This window comes from Marmota monax, unplaced genomic scaffold (assembly GCF_021218885.2).
Source record: "Marmota monax isolate L192 unplaced genomic scaffold, Marmota_monax_Labrador192_F-V1.1 WCK01_AAM20220418_F8-fsc00036, whole genome shotgun sequence".
NCBI classification, from domain to species: Eukaryota; Metazoa; Chordata; class Mammalia; order Rodentia; family Sciuridae; genus Marmota; species Marmota monax.
Window position 1 is genome coordinate 16,008,434 of NW_026694491.1, and position 22,927 is coordinate 16,031,360.

Consider the following 22,927-nt stretch of genomic DNA (forward strand, 5'->3'; position numbering starts at 1 on the left):
ACCAAACCAGCTATATACTGTGCCTCACTAAACATATGACTCACTACTAATGATAGAGTGGAGTGCGACAGAGTTGTTGTGTAAGCTCATTCTGGACTGATGAAGGCCAAGCCTAGATGGAATGAGACAGCTATCCTTTATACCATTATAGTTTTATCCTTGGCCTCACTCAGAGGCATTCAGATCTTCCAGAAAGCAAGACTTTTTGGACAAAATGTAAACTTCCAAAATTTCAAAATGGCATGCTCAATGACTAAGACAATATCATTCAGAGTGAAAAGGAAGCTAATATTTTTATTATAAACTACGCATCAGGCAAGGAGCTAGATGCTTTCCTTATGAGATCTCGTGTAAACTCCACACTGAACTTGAAACAAACAACTGTGAAATTGCCTTCCCCATTGAAATTCTATGAAAATTACTGCAGGGAAATACAATGGATAAGGAGGCTTTAATGTGACTACTTTGTGAAGATGGGAATGTAGCCCGAGGCTATATCTGCACCCAAAATGTCAGTAAATCTTATACCCACATTAAGAGCAAATGTGGGGAACTTGGAAAAAATGATCAGCCACTCACCATAATGCATGTAACAGTTTCCTTTGGTGGGATCCAGCTCAATAGCCTTCAAGAAGAACTTTTCAGCCTCACTCTTCCGACCCTTGAAAAACAGAGAACATGGATGATTCAGAAATGAATCATGTGGGATTCTTCACCTTCAGGGCACAAATGAGCCGACTCATGTCCACTGGTGACCATCATTGCAAAAGAAGAGTTTTATTTTTATCTAAATGGAAGATGTTGAAAGAGAATATGTGAGAATAAAGATGGAGGTCTGAATCCTGGGAAACATTAAGATAGAGGTGTGAGTGCCAGAAAGAGAAGAAAAGGAAGAGACCAGAGAAGTAAAAGTTAAAAAAAAAAAAAAAAAAAAAAAAAAAAAAGGATTCACAGGAATCAAAAGAATAAGGAAACATCATTTATTTTCATATGATTCCTTCTTTTTTTTTTCTTGTAACAGGAGTTTGTCCTCATTACATACTTCTAATCACATCCTTATCAAATGAGGAAATAAGATCACAATTCATTGGATCTGAAACAGCTACTCCGTATTGCTATTGAAAATTATACTGATCCAGAATTTAATCTCCTGTGAAGTCTCTTGCCTCACTACAGTTTTAATTGGGAACATCGTCAACAAATTTAAAAATAAGGGGAAGGTTCACCTGCAATACATTTGAATTTTTTTCATCAAACAGTGTAATACAGGCAGATTGTAAAACTATACATTCTTTATTTGGTTATGGATTCGGAGCCACAATGACATCCAGAATAACATAAAGAGGTGGCTTGAAGTGGGAGAACAGTCTAAGCAGAACTTCCTGGAGAGCTCTCATCTGCCATGGTTGAAGATCTATGCTGAATACAAGTGGCAGCAGGACACTGAGGTTGATGTCCAAAAGCCACTGTGGTAAAGAGAAATGATCTCACCTGCTTATTCCTTCTATTTACACACTATCCATCATATGAATTTCAGGCATTTTCTTTCTTTCTTCACAAATATTTTAAAAATTACTGTTACAGTGATGAATTTTCCAAAGTTAAAAATGTGTGTGATAAGTATGCAACATTCTACAACACTCATTCATTTCTCCATATCTTCACTTTTTGTTCATTCATTAAAAAAAAAAAAACACTCTGTTACCGCCTCCTTCATTCACTCATTGTTCTAACAGCTAGAGACCAGCCTACCACATCTACCACCTATAAACAGTGATAAACAAACAATGAGCTAATGGACTTCTGCATTTCTTCTTTCTTTTAAATAATGTTATTCCATTGAAAAACTTCCCTCTAATTCATAATTCTTATCAACTATTCAACAATTAAAACTAAAAAAAAATACATTCAATGTTTCCCACATTTTAATGTCAAAGGTAAAAAGACAAAATGTTTCCCTTATGTATACTTTAATAAAGTTGGCAAGACTTAGCAATAATCTTACCAAGGAAGGATTCTCCAAATGAGTCAATAAATTTAAAGAATCAGGAAAGCTATGTATGAGTTATGAGCAGAGATGCTAGACAAGTGGAGCAGCTTACATACTTGTTTTAACTATGTGACTTTTAGAGAATTTATTAAATCTCTTAGCTGTAATTTTCTCTATACAAAAAAGGAGGATAGGTGTAGTACAGGGGACTATTAGGGTAGTGAAAGCACTTTGTATGAAACTATTATAGTGGATACATTTCATATATGTGTCTAAACCCATAGAATAAAGAGTAAGCCAAAATACAAACTATGGAATTTAATTGCCTTATCAGTTGACAACAAATATAGAACACTAACTCAAGTTGATTATAATAGGGTTTGAAACTGTGTGTATGGTGGTGGGAAGGTAGGGAGGAATATGGAAACTCTGTACTTTCTGCTTAATTTTTTTTTAAACCTACAACTGCTCTAGAAAGTAAAATCGATAATTTTTTTTTTTTTAAAAAAGATAAAAGCTATTTCAAAAGATTATTGAATTATCTGAGCCAACACATAAAAGTAGCTATTATTGTACTTAGGTATAAGTTTGTAGCAAATGTTAACTATTATTTGATACACACAGGTAATATGCAACAGAATGAAGAGCTATGAATGACAAATAGTAAGTTTTGTTAATATACACAGGCTAAGAAAACATGGTCATTCTTTAAATCATCTCCAGAAAATAATATACAAAGAACTTGCAGAAGAGGATAAAAAAATAAAGATGCAAAATATAAGCTATTGTTTGGTAAAAAATATATATACAAAGATTTTATATACAAATAAAAAGGGGCTTTGAACTTTCTTCCTCTTAAATTTTTAAGGATGGAAAAGAAGGAACTGGTTCATTTATCAATGCCACAATAAATTGGGTAGTAAAACCCTTGTTCATTGACAAAACAATAGTATGAAGCCTTAAAAACATGCATCAGTACTCAAAGACAGTGGTCTCTGTCTGATCACTGGACTGTTATTAAAAGAAATGAGTATTATAATCTCCTAGATAGAAATTGGACATGTAGAACATTATTCTGGGGGGTGGGTGGAGGACATATGACCACTATTTGTTTAGTGAAGACTAACTGCCAAATAATAAGGATGAAAAGACAACTCTCCCGAGAATATATAAAATAATAAACCAACTGACCACATAAGTCAATCAGGTAAACAAATCACTAGTTTCTATGAAGGGGTCAGGATTGTTGGGAGATAATATTATCTTTAATTAAATTTACTGTTTCAACTATCACTATTATAGGGAAACAGTAATTAAGAAAATGGTGAAGAAAAAATTGTTCAGCAGATTTTTCATGGTGTCTTTGATATTATATCAGCATTTCCTATACGCAAGTATTATGGAAGAGCCACAGGCTGAACAAACCCCTTACAACAAGCACAACATATACAACATACAAAATTGTGTGTATTGATAGGTGTCTAGACACGGGTAGTGGTTCAGAAACCAAGAAAAAGGATGCCACTAATTATTTAAAACCATACACAAGACAATATTGTTAACACTCATGAAAAACAACAACGAAACCTCCACCCTACCATATTTTTACCACATGCACAGATAGAGCTCTAATCTCCAGGATATCTAAAGAACTCAAACAAACAAACAAACAAACAACCCAATCAAAAAATGGGCTAAGGAACTGAACAGACAGTTCACAGAAGATATATAATCGATCAACAAATATTATGAAGAAATGTTCAACATCACTAGTAATTAAAGAAAAGCAAATCAAAACTACTCTAAGATTTCATTTCTCTCCAGTGAGAATGGCAGTTTTTGAGAATACAAGCAACAACAAGTGTTGTTGAGGATGTGGGGAAAAGACACACTCATACATTGCTAATGGGACTGTAAATTTGTGTAATCAACCTGGAATGTAGTATGGAGATTCCATAAAATACTTGGAATGAAACCACCATTTGACCCAGCTAGCCTACTCCTCTGTCTATACCTGAAGTACTTAAAAACATTATTCTATGGAGATGCAGCACATTGATGTTTATAGCAGCACAATTCACAACAGCCAAACTCTGGAACCAACATAGACGCCCTTTACTAGATGAACGGACAAAGAAACTGTGATATATATATATATATATATATATATATATATATAGATATATATAGATATATACAGATATAGATATATATAGATATATCTATCTCTCTCTATATATATATGTATATATGTATATATACACACACATACATACATACACACACACAATGGAATATTACTCAGAATAAAAGATAATAAAATTATGGTATTTACAGATAAATGGTAGGAGTCAGAGAATACCATGCTAAGTGAAGTAGTCTAATCTTCAAAAAACCAAAGGCTAAATGTTTTCTCTGATAAGTTCATGCTAATCCATAATAAAGGGGGGCATGGGATGAGTGGAGGAACTTTGATTCGGTAAAGGGGAGGGAGGGCTGAGGAGGGGGAATGGGGATAGGAAAGATGGTAGAATGAGATGGACATCATTATCCTAGGTATGTGTATGATTTCACAAATGGTGTGACCCTTCCTCATGTACAACCAGAGAAGTGAAAAATTGTGCTCCATTTGTATACCACGAATCAAAGAACATTCTGCTGCTATTCCACAATGTGGGATCAGTATTCAGCTAATTTACTTTGTTTTCCTATTAAACTATGCTACTACTACCACAACTCAGAAACAGGAGCCTAGTGAGTGGATACAAAAAGCAAACAGTATCCCACCCAATGGCGATCAACACTATTTCCAACTACAAAACATAGAAATATAAAAACAGCCACATACAGGTTTTTACATACTCACACACACACACAAACTCCACAATCATTCCTGTAAACCTCCCTTAAGAAAGCACACAGGAATAAGCAAGTGAGAATTATACTGTTATGGCTTTAGTAAACTATATTCATACTTTTGTATTTATTTTTATTATTCAGAACAAAATCCACCACCTTCTATAATGTGTCATAATATAACTGTTCAGAACTGCTATTCTACTGAATGACACCTGAAAGACTTACCAGGACCTTTAATTATTGCATCACTTTATTACTTTATGTGGATACATATTATATGTGCACATCTATTTAAATATATAAATGGTGATATTGTGGTTTATGTTACAATATTTTATAATATGTTACAAGTAATATATTTCTGATTACATATATTACAAATATATAATATATAAATCACACACCCACATACACCCCTTTATGAACATTTCCTGGCACAGAACTCTTAAAACCTTTTAATTTTCTGAGTAATGGAGGGGCTCAAAGAACCTTTCCTTCTAACATTTTCTCTTTTAAGCCTGATACCTAACACAGAGGTACTAATCCCTAGGAATTTCCTCAGTGACAGGAACATCTTTTGTTGTAATGAGACCACTCTTTGTGAGTTCCTGGATAGGAGTAGATCACCAGAAACACCAACACATGATTGGAAGCTTGGAACCTTTGGCCACTCACCCTAAACCCCCACCTGATTCTCCAGGAAGGAGAAATGGGCTGGAAGTTAAATGATTATGCCTATATAATAAGTCTTAATAAAAATTCCTGCACTATGGGATTCAAGGTGCTTCTGGATTGGTGAATAAGAATACATATATGTGACAGGAGGGAGGTTCAGCTGTACAACTCCATTAGGACAGACATGGCTTTCCACCCTCTCCAATGTATCTCTTCACCTGGCAGTTCCTTTAAATTATCTTTGTAGAAATACAATTGATCAACCAATTTATGAAAAGATGTTCAACATCTCTAGCCATTAGAAAAATGCAAATCAAAACTACTCTAAGATTTTTTTTGACATTCAATAAATTTAATCCATGATGATCACCCCATTCTTTTTTTTCCTGTGCCTTTTTTTTTGTTTATTGACAGATTACACACGAAGTGGTATTATGATTTATGAACACAGGTGGAAGAGGTAAATAAAGCTAATTACCATATTCATCATGATCAGAAACTTAAAGGTATAAATTGAAAGGATAGTTAAAAATGGGAGACATCCCATTTTCATCCATTGGAAGCATTAATGTGATTAAAATTCCCATACTACTCAATGCTAAGAGCCAAGTATATGATGCATGGCATTTTTGGTTGAAAGGTGACGCCAGCTAGCCATTGAGATGATATGATTATGTTAAGATTTACATTCATATGGATATTGGACTCCTGCTGTTCACCTAGGCCTGCTATGGGACTCCTGGAGAGTTCCCATTGGTTGGGGAAGTACAGTAGGAGGGAGTTCCGGGGGAGAAACTCTCGTGGGTGGATGGGAAATCTTCCCGGGCACATACCGGACATTGGCGGCAGTTTCAAAAAAATAAAGTTTGTTCCTGCTTGAGTGGCTCGTGATTTTGTGCCCAGCCAGACTGCGGCATTTGGTGGCCCGTATGGGGAGCGCCTGAAGCTTGGAGGTGAGTAAAATTGCTCGCCCCTGAGGGAAGGCAACAAAATGGGTGACCATTTCAAAAAACAATGTGTTCTCGTTTTGATTTATCTTGTTTTTGTTTGAAGCTGCCTATCCCTAGAATTTTCTCAGGCAAACTGGGAAAAATGGTTGGCTCAAGGTTTGAAGTTGTTCGGCCCTGAGAAAGAGAAAATTGATACAACTATTGTTTGTTCGGTTTTTGTTTCATTCTGTTTCGGTTTTGTTTTATGCTATCTTATTGGGACTGCGGCAACTCAAAGTAATTTATAGATTCTATAGAATGCTTATCAAAATTCCATTTATATTTCTCATACATATAAAAATATCAATCTTAAAATTCATATGAAACCATCAAAAATTCCTAACTCAATCACAAGTACAAAGGACATATGTAAAGCCATGATACTACCATTTTCAAGCTATACTACAAAGCAACAGTAATTTTTTTTCACATATTCACACTCATTTCTTTAATAATTTTTTAAGATTCTAATAGTCTTAAAAGGTAATCATAAAACTCTAGGGTCTTAGATTTTGATAGTGATAATTCAAATATTTAGAGCCATCCTTGAAGTATTGACTTCTTTTTTGTTTTGTTTTGTTTTATTAGTTACACATGACAGTACAGTGATTTTTATCTCATCCAGTCAAAATGGCAATTATCAAGAATACAAGCAACAGTAAGTATTGGCAAGGGTGAAAAAAGGCACACTCATAAATTGCTGGTGGGACTGCAAATTGGTGCAACCATTATGGAAAGCAGTATGGAGATTCCTCAGAAAACTTGGAATGGAACCACCATTTGACCCAGCTATCCCACTCCTCATTTTATACCCAAAGGACTTAGAATCAGCATACTACAATGATGCAGTCACATCAATATTTATAGCAGCTCATTTCACAACAGCTAAACTGTGGAACCATTCTAGATGCTGTTAGGTCCGTCCTTAGGCCAAAGTAACTCCATTTTGTAAATCAGCATCTTCCCACCCAGGCATGACTTCCTATTAGGCCAACCCCCAAAGAGTCCCTAACTACCAAAACCACAACAAAGACCTCAAGTAACAATCACAGGACCAGATGGGTTAATTCTTGACTACTCCATTGTACATGACTATAGTGAAGAACTTTTTTCCAGGCTGCTGCGTCTTGCAGAAGGGCAGCCTGACAGATGTTCTCTGCCATATTGCTCAACTCAGAGATGTCTCTGTTGTGGATATTTGCACCAGCTACCCTAACAGTCTCCCTTCAACAGATGAATAAAGAAAATGTGGTATAAATACACAAAGAAACATGACTCAGCCTCAAAGAAGAATGAAATTATAGAATTTGTAGATCAATGGACAAAGCTAGAGAATATCATGCTAAGCGAAATAAGCCAAACCCCCCAAACCAAAGCCCAAATGTTTTCTCTGGTAAACAGATGCTGATCCATAATCGGGGGGGGGGAGGCTGTTAGAGAAGAATGTAGGAACTTTGGATTGGGCAGAGGGGAGGGGAGGAGGTATGGGGGTAGTAAGAATGATGAAATGAGATGGACATTACTACCCTATATACATGTATAATTACATGAGTGGTGTGACTCTGTACCATGTACAGCTAGAGGAATGAGAAGTTGTGCTCCATCTGTGTACAATATGTCAAAATGCATTCTATAATCATGTATAACTAATCAGAATGAATGAAAATAAATATTAAAAATTTATTTAAAAAATAAAAAAAAATCTTTGTAATAAATTTGCAATAGTGAGTAATCCATTTTCTCCATTTCTGTGAGCCACTCTTAATAAAATGAACCCATAAGACTTTCATGGCCATCTCTAATTTATAGCCAAGTCAGACAGAAGAGAGAGAAAAAGGAGTCACAAACCAAGCTGAAATGCAATAGCTGATAAACAGGGCTGAAAGACTACAACAGAGGGAAGTTCACTCAAAGAAGACAAGTATTTTGTGCGCACGTAGCTGCATTTGTTGTCTGATAAGACCTGTTACATCAACAAAGGGCACAAAGAAGCAGTTTGCAAATACCAAAAAACAAAAAACCAGAATCCCTACGGAAACATGTTAAACATATGCAACATTTAATTAGCCTATCATATAAATTAATACATTAACATGATATTATTCATATATCAATAAAGCTGTAAAAAATGAGAGAACTCAATAATGGTAAGAGGTCATAAAAAGGGGCACTCCTATAACACATTATTGAAATATAGTAAAACGTAAAAAAAATCCTTCTGGGAGGCAATTTTACATGTATCAAAAGTTTTAAAATCAGACACATTTTGGCAAACCAATTCTATTTCCAGGCATTGGTCCTAAGAAAACACATGTAAATATGACAAAATTGCTGTTTATTTTCCCTGCAATATTGTTCATATAAACTCAATGTTCATCAGTATGGACTGGATTAACCTGTGTCATTTTGTTGAAATACTGTGTATCTATTAAATTAATTTTTGTATAAAATTATTTAATCCCTAAGAGATCTTCCTGATCCACTGCCAAGTGAACCAAACAGGCTGCAGTACAAGTTTACAGCTCCACTGTGTTCTCTTGGTGGCAACCACCTATGCCACTGGCTTATTTTACTATTGGAGTTTCAACACTAGGTGAAGGAAAGGGTTGGTCCATTGGTATTTTAAGATTGATAGGGGAGAAGTACACATCTAGAGTAGAGAGGTTAAAAAAAAGTACTAAGCTATTAGTCAAGCCAAGGGTCTCAACAACACAGTACAACAACTCTACTGAGAAGAGAAAGACAAGGGTTCCTGGATGTGGGTTTCACTTCATAGAAATGGGTTAAGTTCCTGCCACATGGCAGGCTGTGTTCCGAGTCTTGGTATTCGAGGCAGTTCCTGCCCTCATGCAGCTTCCTTTCTGGTTGCAGAATGGATAGTTAATACACAGACAGGCGACACATCACTCTTAAGTGTGTTGGTGAAAAATAACACAGGATACATAGAAAGGGCAATTCTCCATGGTTGGGGATGGGGGGGGGGTATGTCTGATAAAGTGACCAAGAATAGCCTTTACTGGCATTTGAGAAGTGACCCAAGTAAAAGGAGTGAACAGGTCATGAAAAGATCTGGCATGTCTGGAGTGTTAGGACCTTTCAGAAAAACCATAAAACAACAACAACAACAAACAGTATGGAAGCAGTGGCATAAATCCCACTAAAATCATAGGAAAGAAGTATGAGAGGAGGGTGTAGACTTACCAGGCATTGCAAGGAGTTTGTAATTTCTGATTTTTTTCTGGTTTTATTTTTCAGTAGGGAAAAACCAGTCAATACTGGATGCCACATGCTATTTTGATTCATGTTTTCATCAGTGTTAACGAGCAACCAGCCATCTCTGGAAACTACATAAATATGGGATACTCCAGACATCTGTGTGCCATTTTTTTTTTTTTTTTTTTTTTGCACAGAGACCATGCAAATCTTCTCTGGATCATTTCAACTTTAGTATATGTGATGCTAGAGCTGGCAGTGGAATTTCTTTGGAATGAGAAAGGAATACCACAGATGATTTTAAGTAGGGGTACACCATGATCTCACTTATATTAAAACAAAATAGAACAACCCTCCAGATTTGGGGTGTAACACTAACAGGAGGAGGGGCCAAGAGACAACAGGGAAATCACTCAGGAGGCTGTTAATACTCATGGCATACGCTAGGGTAGTAACAGTTGAAGTGGTGAGAAGTGTTTAGATTTGGGATGGCTTTTCAAGAGTAGTGGCCAATGGATCAGGTGTAGGTATAGCATAAAAGGAAGAACTGAGGATGACTACAGTTTTTCACTTGTCACATGCGATGGATGCAGGTATTATTCGTTCACATGGGAAAGATTTTGTGGGAGTTGGTGTCAGGAAGAATATGCATGTGCAGTAGAGTATTGGAGTTCTGCTTGATGGAGATGCAGGGCAAGAAAATATGGAGGACTAATCCAGAAAGACTGACCAGAGAGGGAGCCACTGGCAGGAAATAAGAACAAGAGATATCTGATAACTTGCACGAGAAGAAAGTAAAGGGAGTAAATTTGCTAAAATACTAAGAAAGGAACAAAAAGAAAAACAAAGCTAATTTACTTACTTTTTTTTATTAGCTACACATGACATTACAATGATCTTGGCAATTCATACATTTGAATCAGATGGGGTATAATTTCTCATTTTTCTGATTGTACAGATTGCAGAATCACACTGGTCATAGAGTCACCTATATACATACAGCAATCATAATGTCTATTCTATTCTGCTGCCCTTTCTACCCCCCCTTTTCCCCTCCCCTCCCCTCCCCTCCCATCATTTCTCTCTATCCAATCTAATGTGACACACTTTTTTTTCTCTTTTTCTCCTCACAACATCATACATGTATTCTGTATAATGATGAGGGTCTCTCCTTCCATCTTCCGTGAAACTCCCCTTCTCTCTCCTTTTCCCTCCCACCTCTCTTCCCCATTTAGTGGTGATCTTCTTCTCATGCTCTTCCTCCCTATCCCATTTTGAGTCACCTCCCCTTATATCAGAGAAGACATTCCGAATTTGTTTTTTTAGGGATTGGCTAACTTCACTTAGCATAATCTGCTCTAATGCCATCCATTTCCCTGCAAATGCCATGATCTTGTTATTTTTTAGTGCTGAGTAATATTCCATTGTGTATAAATGCGACATTTTTTTTTTATCCATTCACCTATTGAAGGGCATCTAGGTTGGTTCCACAGTCTAGCTATTGTGAATTGTGCTGCTATGAACATCGTTGTAGCAGTATCCCTATAGTATGCTCTTTTAAGGTCTTTAGGGAATAGTCCAAGAAGGGGAATAACTGGGTCAAATGGTGGTTCCATTCCCAGCTTTCCAAGGAATCTCCATACTGCTTTCCAAATTGGCCGAACCAATTTGCAGTCCCACCAGCAATGTATGAGTGTACCTTCCCCCCACACACACACCAGCACTTATTGTTGTTTGACTTCATAATGGCTGCCATTCTTATTGGAGTGAGATGGTATCTTAGAGTAGTTTTAATTTGCATTTCTCTGATTGCTAGAGATGGTGAGCATTTTTTCATGTATTTGTTGATTTACTTACTTTTTTTAAAAGAGAAAAACTATTAAAAAGCAATATAAAATATCAACATACAGGTCCATTTTCAAAAACCAACTCAAATTATAAGAAACTTGTCTTTCATAAAGAAGTATTTAAAATATCTGAGTATATTAAAATTCACATTTAACTGTTGCTTTTTACACAGCTTTGACATTCAGAGTAGGTTAAAGAAAGTTACAGTTTAAGAAAGAAATACAAAATGACTATTATAAAGAGTACATAACTGAGGTGTTTAGCTTACTTAGACTTCCTGTTATGTTACAATTTTCATTTTCTTTCTACATCTGTTCACTTGTATATTTTTCCTTCAAGCCTAAAGGAATCATCCACACATACTGTAATAACATTTCAGTGGAGATAATTAATTTGATAGAAAACAACCACATCTTAAACTCCACCTGGGCAAATTACTTTGGCTCTTACATTGTGTTGCCTACAAAGTCAAGTTAACAGCAACATCACATCATAACCCGTACCCATCAGTTGAGGAGAACAGTACTCAGACATTTCATTAGAATGTCTGAGAAAGCTGAGGTAAATTAAGTAGAAATTCTGTTTAAATCAAATTTATAGTTAGACTGCAGGTAATATATACAAACTTTTTACTTTAAATTTTGCAAATATTTTTAAATCTTAGAATAGGTCATTTTTAGACACTAAAAATGGGCTTATGATTAATCTTTCAGCTATAAAAAAAAGACCCATCTGCTTTCAATTAAAACAATGAAATTTCAGCAATCCGCTACATTTACTGATTGGCTCTCTTAATTCAACAAACATTTATTGGGCACCTATCATATACCTAGCACTGTTTTAAGTGGGATGGAAATGGACTGGAAGAACAGACACAACTCCTTCCCTGGCGAAACTTACAAAACTGCAGCTGTTGTATGACAAACACAAGAGATGGGAGTTTGACCCACAGCAGGTGGTTTGAACAAGTCAATTACAACAAGGATTCCTAAGGAACTGATGCTTGATGTGAAAGTCAAAAGACACAGCAAAGATAACATACTTGTGTCAGGAATTCAAAAACACCTCTAGAGTGGGTGAGGCAGGCAGGCGTGAGGTTGAGCCCTGTGAGAAGCAGGGCAGAGCACAGCACACCTGGCATACAGGTCACATGAAGATGCTGTCTGATGCTCTGTAAATATCACTCCCAGGACAGTGAGGATAACAGGTTTAATGGGAACAGAAGGACATAGGCAGGTGACAGAGAAGAAAAGATTAGAGGGCTAGCATGAGAGAAAACACAGAATTGGTCACCTACCCAGAATGACAGATAGGATAGGGAGGGGATGAGATGAAGGAGACAGAGGGAACAAGGATGACCCCTGGGTTTTAGACTGTGATGAAGGGAAGGTCCTAAATTATCTAGGAGAACCTGGTTTAGAGGATAAGATTATCAGCTCATTCTTAAGACTTGTGGAGATTACTGTACCTACGAGATACAGGAGATGTCAAAATGTAATTTGTTAATCGGGTTGAATCAAAAGGCTTAAGCCAAGGTGAAACAGTAAACATTTGGAGAAAACAGTAGTAGTTGATCGTGTCAAATTCTGAAAAATGCCCACTAGATTTAGTGACAGAGATCATGGGTGACCTCAGTAAGGTAGACTGACCAGGTCTTAAAGCAAGAAGTTAACAGGTGGAAGTAGAGGGGAAGGTGAGAAAACCGACACAGTAATTACAGACAACTCAGTGGATCTGTCTGTGAAGCCACCTGTCAGTAGAAGGAAATGAGAACAATAAGGATTTGTGGGGAGGGAGACACAGAAAATCAAAATGTAATTCACAACAGGGCAAAACCAAAACAAAACAAAAAACAAAACTTAGGTTTTTTGAAATTGTTGTTGTTTTGTACTGGGGATTAAACCCAGGGTTCTTAACCACTGAACCACATCCCCAGCCCCTTTTTGTTTTTTATTTTGAGACAGGGTCTTGTTTAGTTGTTTAGGGCCTCTCAAAGTTGCTGAGGCTGGCCTTGAACTTGTGATCCTCCTGCCTCATCCTTCTGAGCTACTGGGATTACAGGTGTTCTTCACTCCCCCAGCTAATGCCTATGTTTTACAATTTGAAACTTAGAGGAAAAATAACCCAAAATAATCTTTCCTTTGAGGAGTCTTAGACTTTCCAATTACCGCTGTGACCAAATTAAACCTGTCCAGAATTTTTCAAGCTGAGTCTCTTCCCCCTGGGTACACTAACAACACTTGATTCCTACTTTTGTTTCGACAGTTACCATATGTACCTTAATTACCAATTCTAATTCGTAATCTCCTCTTCTAATTATAAACCACTTTAGGAGGATTGTTAAATCAACACTTAGCTAAGGGCCAGATGCATAGTAGGTGGTCAAAAATGCATGAAGAGTGTTAAATATCTGGCAAGAGCAAACACTGAAATCACATTTTTTTAAATAAATAGCAAAAAAAGTCATTTCTTATAGTTCTGGAGGGTAGGATGTCCCCAAACATTCTCTTTAAACATATAGTCTCCTTGAGAAGTGCCGTTGCCCATCTGACAGAAGGCACTGTTTTCAGTGAGCAAATGTGATCAAATCTCTATGCTTGAGCGATACTCAGAATTTCTTTCCTACTACCACCATTGGTAACATGTTGTCTTCGAAAGGAAAAAGAAGAAATCATAGGTTTTGTGAGCATTCCATGGTCCATAAGATGGCAACAAAAGTTCATGAAAAAAACTTTAGATGAATAAAGTAGCCAATGTCTGTAGGGAATTTGTGCAACTGGAATGCCCTCAAATCTTAGCTAGTAGCAACAAGTCCAAACAGCTGGGCTGTTGCTGTAATAGGTGCTGCTTCTTTGTCCTGGCCAGATCTGTAAGCATTCAGTAAATTACTGCATCCAAACTGTTTATCAATGGCGTGGGGGTTGCTTTGGTCCCCACAGGGTCAGTTGGAGCTCACTTGCACAGCAGAAGTTCAAATATAGTGGAGAATGGTTAGGATCGCTGCCTTCTTAGAGTGGAGAGGCTGGAGCCCAAACAACAGCTGCTTTGCAGCTGGGTCACAAAGGAGAGCAAGAAATCCCTGGACACCATAAAAGGTAGCGGATGATGGGAAGGCAATATCGATGCCTCCATTTGTCACTGGCAGGGTGCCACTTGCTCTCAAATCCAAATGCTCTTGCAAGAGGATGAAGCCAGATGTAAATAATTCCCTAGTTTCATTTCATTTTTTTTTTTTGGAAAAAAACATGTTAGCAATAAAGAACGTAGAGGGTTATTTAATTTATTTAGACATAAAATTCTTTGATGATTTAACCAGGGTCCTGAAGAGAGCACTGGATTTAATAATGGAAACCAAGTTCTAGTCTGGTTCTGACACCAAGCAGGTAAACAGCCAAGGAAAGCCACCAATTTGAACAGGTTTCATTTTCTTTAGTTGTAAATCAAAGAAACTGGATAAACCGAATTCTATCGGTTATGATTTTCTGTGAGAAAAAAAAAATGGAAGTCAATTCAAAAGAAGTGGTTACGTTTAGATGAAAGGAAAGTTATATTTTATAATTCATGCCCTCCCCCCACCATTTTTTGTTGCTGTCGTTTCTATTGGTTTCCAGTCCACACACAATAAGGGAGGAACTGGATCCTTTCCTCACGTCTTCTCAGATGAAACTAAGAGACTGGGAAAAATAACTGATACCTGAAACCAACCAAAGTGCATTTTCTGTAGTAACCAACGAACTCAACCGAGTTGGAATAAATGATCTATTTACCTTTTCAAGGTAAAGATGCCCATAAAAGGTGGAATAACCTACGAAGGATCTTAAGACCATATAGGCATTGAAAGTATATACGGTGACTCTACGAGTCTTGTGGGGGCTCTGACCCATGAAACAGAGTCAGGGTTCGGCAGGTGGAAGAAGAGCCAAGACATAGGATAGTAGATATGCTTTATTCAGTGGTGGCCGCAGCCATTAGCCAGCCCGCAGCTTCAGCTTCAGCCCCAGCCAGTTCTATTTTAGCCCTTTTCATCAAGTCTTTTCCATAGCTCCTTTTTATATGCAGGCCAAACAAAAGCAGCACACTGCCAATAGGTTACACGGGGGATGGGGGGATGTTCACAAATTAATGTTTATGACCTTGAGTCTATACACTATACACTGAATCACAGTGTTTCTGGACTTGACTAACCATAACACAGTTGGTTCCCAGCCCTGGCTGCACACTGAAACATAACATAGCCCACCGGAAGTCTCATCGAGAGAGCCTGGCTGAGCCTCAGCCATTACGGGACCTGCCCCATCACTAAGTAATTTCCGTTTGTCTGAAATTGCTGCCTGTGCCTACTGTTCCAATGTGAATATAACAGCACTCCCTTCCTTATTTGGACAGAAGTTCTAGTTACCCTAAGTCTTAACTTACCTATTAACAAGTGTTCACTTACACCAGATGAATCAAATGATAGCTCTTATTTCACATCTATTTCCTACCAGATGAAGCCACTAGGCTCTGTCAGAAGCCATCCGTGAGGACCTACTGTGACCTCTGCTTTCCACTCCCCAAACACTCTTAACAAATAGGGCATTAACAAAGACATCCTTTCACAGCACAAGGCCACGGGAATCTGTCCAGCATAATTAGTTTCCACTCATCCTCTCTGCTTACCAAAACTCATTTTTCAAATAGTCTTTTGCCATAGCCTACTGGAACTTGACTTTCTCTTTGTAGATTCTACAAGAACAGAAACATACTTTGCCATGCACCAGGCATTGTTTTGAGCATTTTTCATGCATTATAATATTATATCCTCCTAACACATTTGAGATTCTATTAAGACACCCCATTCACAAAAGAAGAAATGGAGATGTGGAGAGGTTAAGTACCTTGCCTAAAGTACAAAAGATTGGTGGTGACTCTGGAGGACCTTACCAACTGTAAGATTTTTCTCTTACTAAAACACCATTTAAAAGGATCTGCAGCTTCCAAAGATTGATTTGATGACAATCAATCCAAAAAAACATCTACCTGAGAAAATAAGGTTATTTAACAGCAAATGTAACCCAATTTCTACTTTTGGCCAGGCTAATCATTCTTGTGCCACCTTCTGCAAATAATTTTCCATGACTTACAAATAAAGATGAAACTATTGAAAAGAGTGTTGGTTAGCAAGCAACACTCACTCACTTGCACTTCCAGAGGTGAAGGGACCTATGAGATGACAGGAACCTTTAAACTAGGTGGAAAGGGGGAAAGCACACACAATGGCCAGAGGGTGGCACACTGCCAGGATAATGAGTCTGTATGTATAAATACATATGACAAGCATATCACCGGACTGGATCATTCCCAAGTCCAAGCAGTATAGTGTGCAGCTGAAGCACACACATGTGTTTTGGTATTATTACAAAATGAAATTCTTTCTGTCTTTCTGACAGTAAGAAAACATGTGTAAATTTCACAAGAAATTGTGGGTCACTAACAGGAAAAAAAAATGAGTACAGAGGTAACAGGATAATGAAGAATAGAGAATCAACTTCTTTTCCTCTTGAAAGACAATTTAATAGTAGTTTGGCTGAGGGATAAATTATCACTGTCAACGTCTAAGACCCTCTTGACCTTGATAGGAAAAGTGCATGATGTAGATGACACAGGACACACTAAACATCAACCTCTTGTGTTCATCACATAGTGCAGTTTAACTGTCACCCAAATTGGCAGGTTTATCTTTGAGATGCAAGAGGGACCAAACTGACACTCCTAGCCATTAGAACAATTTACGCAAGCAATGCAGAGGTAAATAGGATGGCTCTTTAGTAAACTTGACATCATATTTTGCACAACTGCTATAAATACAGAGCAAGCTTTGAAAAAAACAACAACAAGATGTTGACTTTCTCAGCCTCTCAAAATGGAATGATTGTATTTATTGAGTCATATAATGTCTTGTCATGGAAAATGCAAATCTCAGGGATTTGGAAATCTGAGGAAAAATCTATAAACTGTTTATTAAATCTTTTAAAGTCATTTCTACTTTAAAACAAAAGCATAGATATGTTATAGAAAGAGAAGCATTGGAAAGAATCACTTGACAATTAGACTTGATCGTCTCCTTGAGCATGACCCCAGAAGAGCTGAGCCACTTGGGAGAGTCACCTAAAGTCTCCAGATATTCAGTTCCTTACAGAGATAATAATGACACCTCCTGATAAGGGGAGTAACTGAGCAAGTACACATAAAGCTCTTATAGCTGTGTATAGTATATGCTAAGTGCCCCAAAATGTTAGCTATTATGATCTTTGTGCAATAGGGTTGGCAGTAGCTAAAGTATAACATCTTAAAAGGACTAAATGAAGTAAAATATATTTTGAAAGCACAACACAGAAACACTTTGTGAGTGCTCACACACACACACACACACAAAAAAAAAGCACAACAAAACAGAATAAAAAGCAGTTTGTTGTTATTGTTGTTGTTTTTTGGTACTAGCAATTGAAACCAGGGATGCTTAAAAACTGAGCCACATCCCCCAGCCCTTTTTAATATTTTATTTAGAGACAGGGTCTCACTGAATTGCAAGTGCCTTGCTGAGTTGCTGAAGCTGGCTTTGAATTTGTGATCCTCCTACCTCAGCCTCCCAAGTTGCTGGAATTACAGCAGTTATTTTCTTAATAGACCTTTTCTACCTGAATCTACTTACCCAAAGGCAAATCATGGACATATATAATTATTTTGGATATATGTAAAACAGAATTCTTGTAACATACCTACATGAAGACCTCTATGATTTCAGGTACTTTGTTATCAATCAAATTGCCTGTTCTAAGACTTACAAGTCTTAGAAGACTGTGGGAAAATTTCTTCAAATAATTTGAAGAAAACAGAAAGCAGAGAGAATACCAAAGCCCATGTTAAAAGAACTTGGGGCTTGCTTTTGATCAAACCGGAAAACTCATAATAAATATTGGTGACATATAGGAAATCATGAACTACCTACCCCCTAGAAGTATGTATTTTCTAAAAGGCCCATTTCTCTTTGAAATGTTGGCATGGTTTGGTAAGCTCAGGTTTAAGCTGCTACCAATCTTAAAATTCTAAGCAGGAGAGTTGTATTTGACTCTGATTATTACAAAATACAGAGACTTGTCACTTCATAGGACAAAAATTTAGTTAAGCAAAATACAACCTTATTCAAGTCTGTCATATTTCACAGATCTTTTCTCAAAGTAAAGGACTATAGGTAGCACGTTAATATTTCTTTTTATTTTTTAAATATAATAATAAAATAAAAACATTAGATGGGCAATAGAAGGGAAAGTAAAGTTCAGAAGAAGCTATTACATAGCCTTTGTACTGAAGGATAAGCAAAAAACAGGGAGGGGAAATTTTAAAAAGGCTGTTTTGGTAATGCCAGACCAACTGGATTAATGATCAAATGAAGTTAGAGAAGTATGAGGACAATAGGCTACATGGCCTCAAGAAGGACTACTTAATTCTATTATCCCTAAAAAATCATATTATCTCTAGGGAAGATTTTGTACAATAATCCACAGTCATCTTTTAGAGTGTTTTGAATTTGTGTGGCTTAAAATAATAACATATCCACTCATCCACAAATATCTGGAAATCTCAGCCTGTTATGCAAAAAATATTTTGGAGAATTCCAAATAAAGTCATCTTAAAGGTAGTTTATACAACAGTCATTTTAATATTTGGAAAAAGAATTAGTGTTTCAGTTGAGTAAATGATCTACTGGGAAGCAAAATTAATACTTTCTAAAATTACAATGAAATTCAGCAAAATTAGAGCAAAGCTCCAACAAGAAAAGGTTGCTTCTTCTATAAACTTTATCAGTATAAATTCAATCTAACCACTTCCTGTAGAGAATGTTTAATATTGCTTTCATTCCATCAAATCTACATACCAAGCCAACTCTTCAGGTAAAATAGACAAATATTATGATAATTCCTATAAAATATTATTGTATTCCTGGCTGTCATACATCATACTTAATAAAAGAACAGAGAATTATCTGTGTTCTGTTACACCTGTCAGAAGAACACATGTTCATTATCATCACTACTGTGCATGAAATTCTAGAAACTTCTTCTAAAGTGGATGGTTTATATTTAACACTTTGAGTTTCTAAGGCAATCAGACAAGGTGGGTGGCCACTATGTTACTGACTAGGAAACAAGTAGGGATATAGTCCATTTAGAGTCCTTTCATTCCTATCTTTCAGTTATGATCACAAGTTTATATTTATAGGATTACTGTATCATTTTTACTGAGATAAAAGTAGGATAAAATTCATTTATGCCCCAAATGTTTTTATCCAACAACTTGAACCTTTAAAAGTACTCTTCAACTCCTTAATACTGAAGCTCTCTGCCAGCAGAATTTTAAACAACAAAATGAAATGAAAAAATAACTTCTCACATTTTTATTGCTTTAACCCACTTAAAGCATTTCCTATTTGCCATTTATCCCTTCCAACATTTAAAAAACATTTTTACTTCTCTCATGCTTTCCTTCTACCATGCAACACCAAACTAATCTGTTTGTTCAACAAATATTTATTGCTGTCCTACAACACTTCCTCCTTCAGCATCTAAAAAAAGGAGTAAGACTGAGCTGACACCCTATACCAGCTCTCCTTCTCATGGGCAGGACAGACACAAAAATACCTACCAACAATAAAAGAGGCACTCACTTTCAGGGAGATAAGAAAAGAATCAACTCAGTGGGCAGTGATGTCAGTCCAATAGTCAGAGAGCTCATATGTGAACAGAGTCAATCACTGCTTCTGAGTCACTGAATTTACTGTCATTCATCAAGCACTTATAGACCAACTATGTGGAAAACACCAAGCTAGCAACCGTTTTGGAAAGACATGGTTTCAACTCCCACTGCTTGAAAATAATAATAATAATAATATTTTGATGATGGGATTGAGCTAGCACCTAGGTTTTTATATGTAACAGGAGAAGCCAGAATTAAAGACAGGCAGTCAGTGGAGATAGGCAATTGGGTTGGATGAAGAAAGTGGAGGCCAATTTGGATCCAGGAATTTGGAGACCTTGGGAATTGAAATGTTAATGACTCTGGAGCCCTTCCTCCATGCTTATCTAGATGACAACCTGCCCCTGCTCCACCATGTTACTAAGGCAACCTGTTCCAAGAACTGTCCCTCCCTACAGGGAGTTTATAGAAGTTGTTAATTAATGTCTCCTGAGCTGCTTACTGCCTGAGTCACTCCATTTGGTCCTTCCCCTGCCCATCTGCTTCTCACTTTTTGGCCATCCCACCTGGGCCATCTCCTGGGCCTAGTTATATATGAAGGAAGGAGAGAGATAAGGGGGAAGAGGCAGGGGAACAAAAAATGTCTAGGATATATAAAAGGGGCAAGATGCTCTCCCTTCTTGGGATACCAGGATACCAGTCTATGTTACTAACTTTTAAATAAACCCTGCTTTATATGCTTGCCTGGGTGTGGTTCTCTCAGGTTATACTTCAACATTTAAGGAAGCAGAACTTGTCAAGGTAACCAGCAGTATCACCTGATACTGAAAATAAGTCAGGCATAGTGGTGTGCACCTCTAGATACAAAAACTTTTGAGACTAAAGCAGGAGCATACTTAAGTTTGAGACCAGCCTGGGCAATTTATGGAGACCTTGTCTCAAAATAAAAAATAAAAAGTGCTGTGGATGGAGTACCCCTGGGGTTAATCCCCAGTACCTCCCCAACCAATACACAATATATAATTCTCATATATTTATAATAAGTATATACTTAATTTATAATAAAAAATATATATTTTATACACACACACTTATATGTGGTAGAGGAGCACTATACCACTGAGCTACATGCTGAGTCTTTTTTATTTGTTTGTTTATTTATTTATTTTTGCAATACTGTGGATTGAACTCAGGTGGTTAGGACTTTGCTATGGAGAGAAAAAGATATTCTGGGACAAGGGAGCAGCCTATTTGGAAAAGATAATGTATGAATGGATATAATATCCTTCAGTTGGCACTCAGAAGTTGAATATTGTGGGGCCTGATGGTTGATGAGGCTGAACAAGGAATACTACAAATAATGCCACAGTCAAATAATAAACCATGTCCTCTGTCATGCAAAGACATAACAGTAACAATAATATTTTTCTTGTGAATGGTTACCATTTATTGAGTCCTTAGAATCTTACAACATGCCTACCAAGCAAAGTTTTAAATGCGTAATACAGGTGTAAGGGCTCATTTAACTTCTGCAACCCTCTCTCCCATTTTATAGACAAATAGATAGTGTGTGTGCGTGGGTGTGTTAGATAAGTTGCTCAAGATCAAATAGCTGCTAAGTGGTGGAAGGGGGTCAGGCAGTCTAGAACTAATGTTCATGGAGGTCCATCCCCCAACAAGGTGACAGAGTGCTCATCAAGAAGGGATTCAGGCTTTGTGATCAAATTTATCTATTTCAATACTTTTGAAATACTAACAAAACTGATCATCTACCATACATTATATTTTGTGCCATGGGAAAAGGAAAATGTGACATGTTTCTCCTTGATACACAGACACAGATCTAGATATAGACACAGACCAAGATAAACAGTGTGCTTGCACCATGCTAACAACAACGCCAGTAACATTAGTCAATCAGTGACTGATCAGTGAGTGCTTTCAGTAAGGCTGAAAGAATGTCAAGAGTGTGAGGAAGGGGGAGATAAGTTCTTACAAAGTTTTCTGGGATGGGAGGGAGGAAAGAAGGAAGGTAGGTAGAGCGGAATCAGGTCATAAAAACTCCATCACTTCTGTTCTTACAAGAAAATACTGGAAAACTCAATGGTTCTTCTTGGACCCATCAGAGAACTGAATTTGAAAGACAAGCTGCCACCCTAAAGGTGCAACGATAGGAGATTCTAGAAATCCTTAGCAGAGATGTGCTCATCTGATGCAGAAGTCAGTGAAGACTAAAAACCACTAGGGACACAAAAATGGTAAATTTGAGACTTGCTTGAGGCTGAGTGTGGATTAGTATCAGAGAGAAAAACTCCCCAGGGCCCCAGTCCTAGGGTCTCCAGGAACGAGGGTAGGTACATAGTGATGAACCATAAAAGGATTTTTCCCTGGTGATGGCAAAGAAAGGGGAACAATCATCTTGTGAGTTATATAGAGTCTTCTCACTAACAAAGACAGACTCTGTCAGGTGAAAGGCTTTACCAGAGCCTTTGCCCATGGCTATAGGGAGGGCATTCTTCTTCATTTATCACCCTCCCTCTCCTTTTAGTCTCCATTAACAGGGCAAGAGGGAAGGAGCTATACAAGTGGGAGAATGTTGGAGGGTCACAAGACAGAGAAA

General features: G+C 37.1%; 1 protein-coding gene across 1 annotated transcript in view; it reads right to left on the minus strand.

Annotated features, from left to right (window-relative positions):
- Tmtc2 (transmembrane O-mannosyltransferase targeting cadherins 2) overlaps positions 1-22,927 on the minus strand; it is a 227,531-nt gene that overhangs the window by 78,427 nt on the left and 126,177 nt on the right. Inside the window, exon 8 of the mRNA XM_058571325.1 lies at positions 580-661. Coding sequence (XP_058427308.1) covers positions 580-661 — 82 coding nt within the window. The remainder of the gene's footprint in view (positions 1-579; positions 662-22,927) is intronic.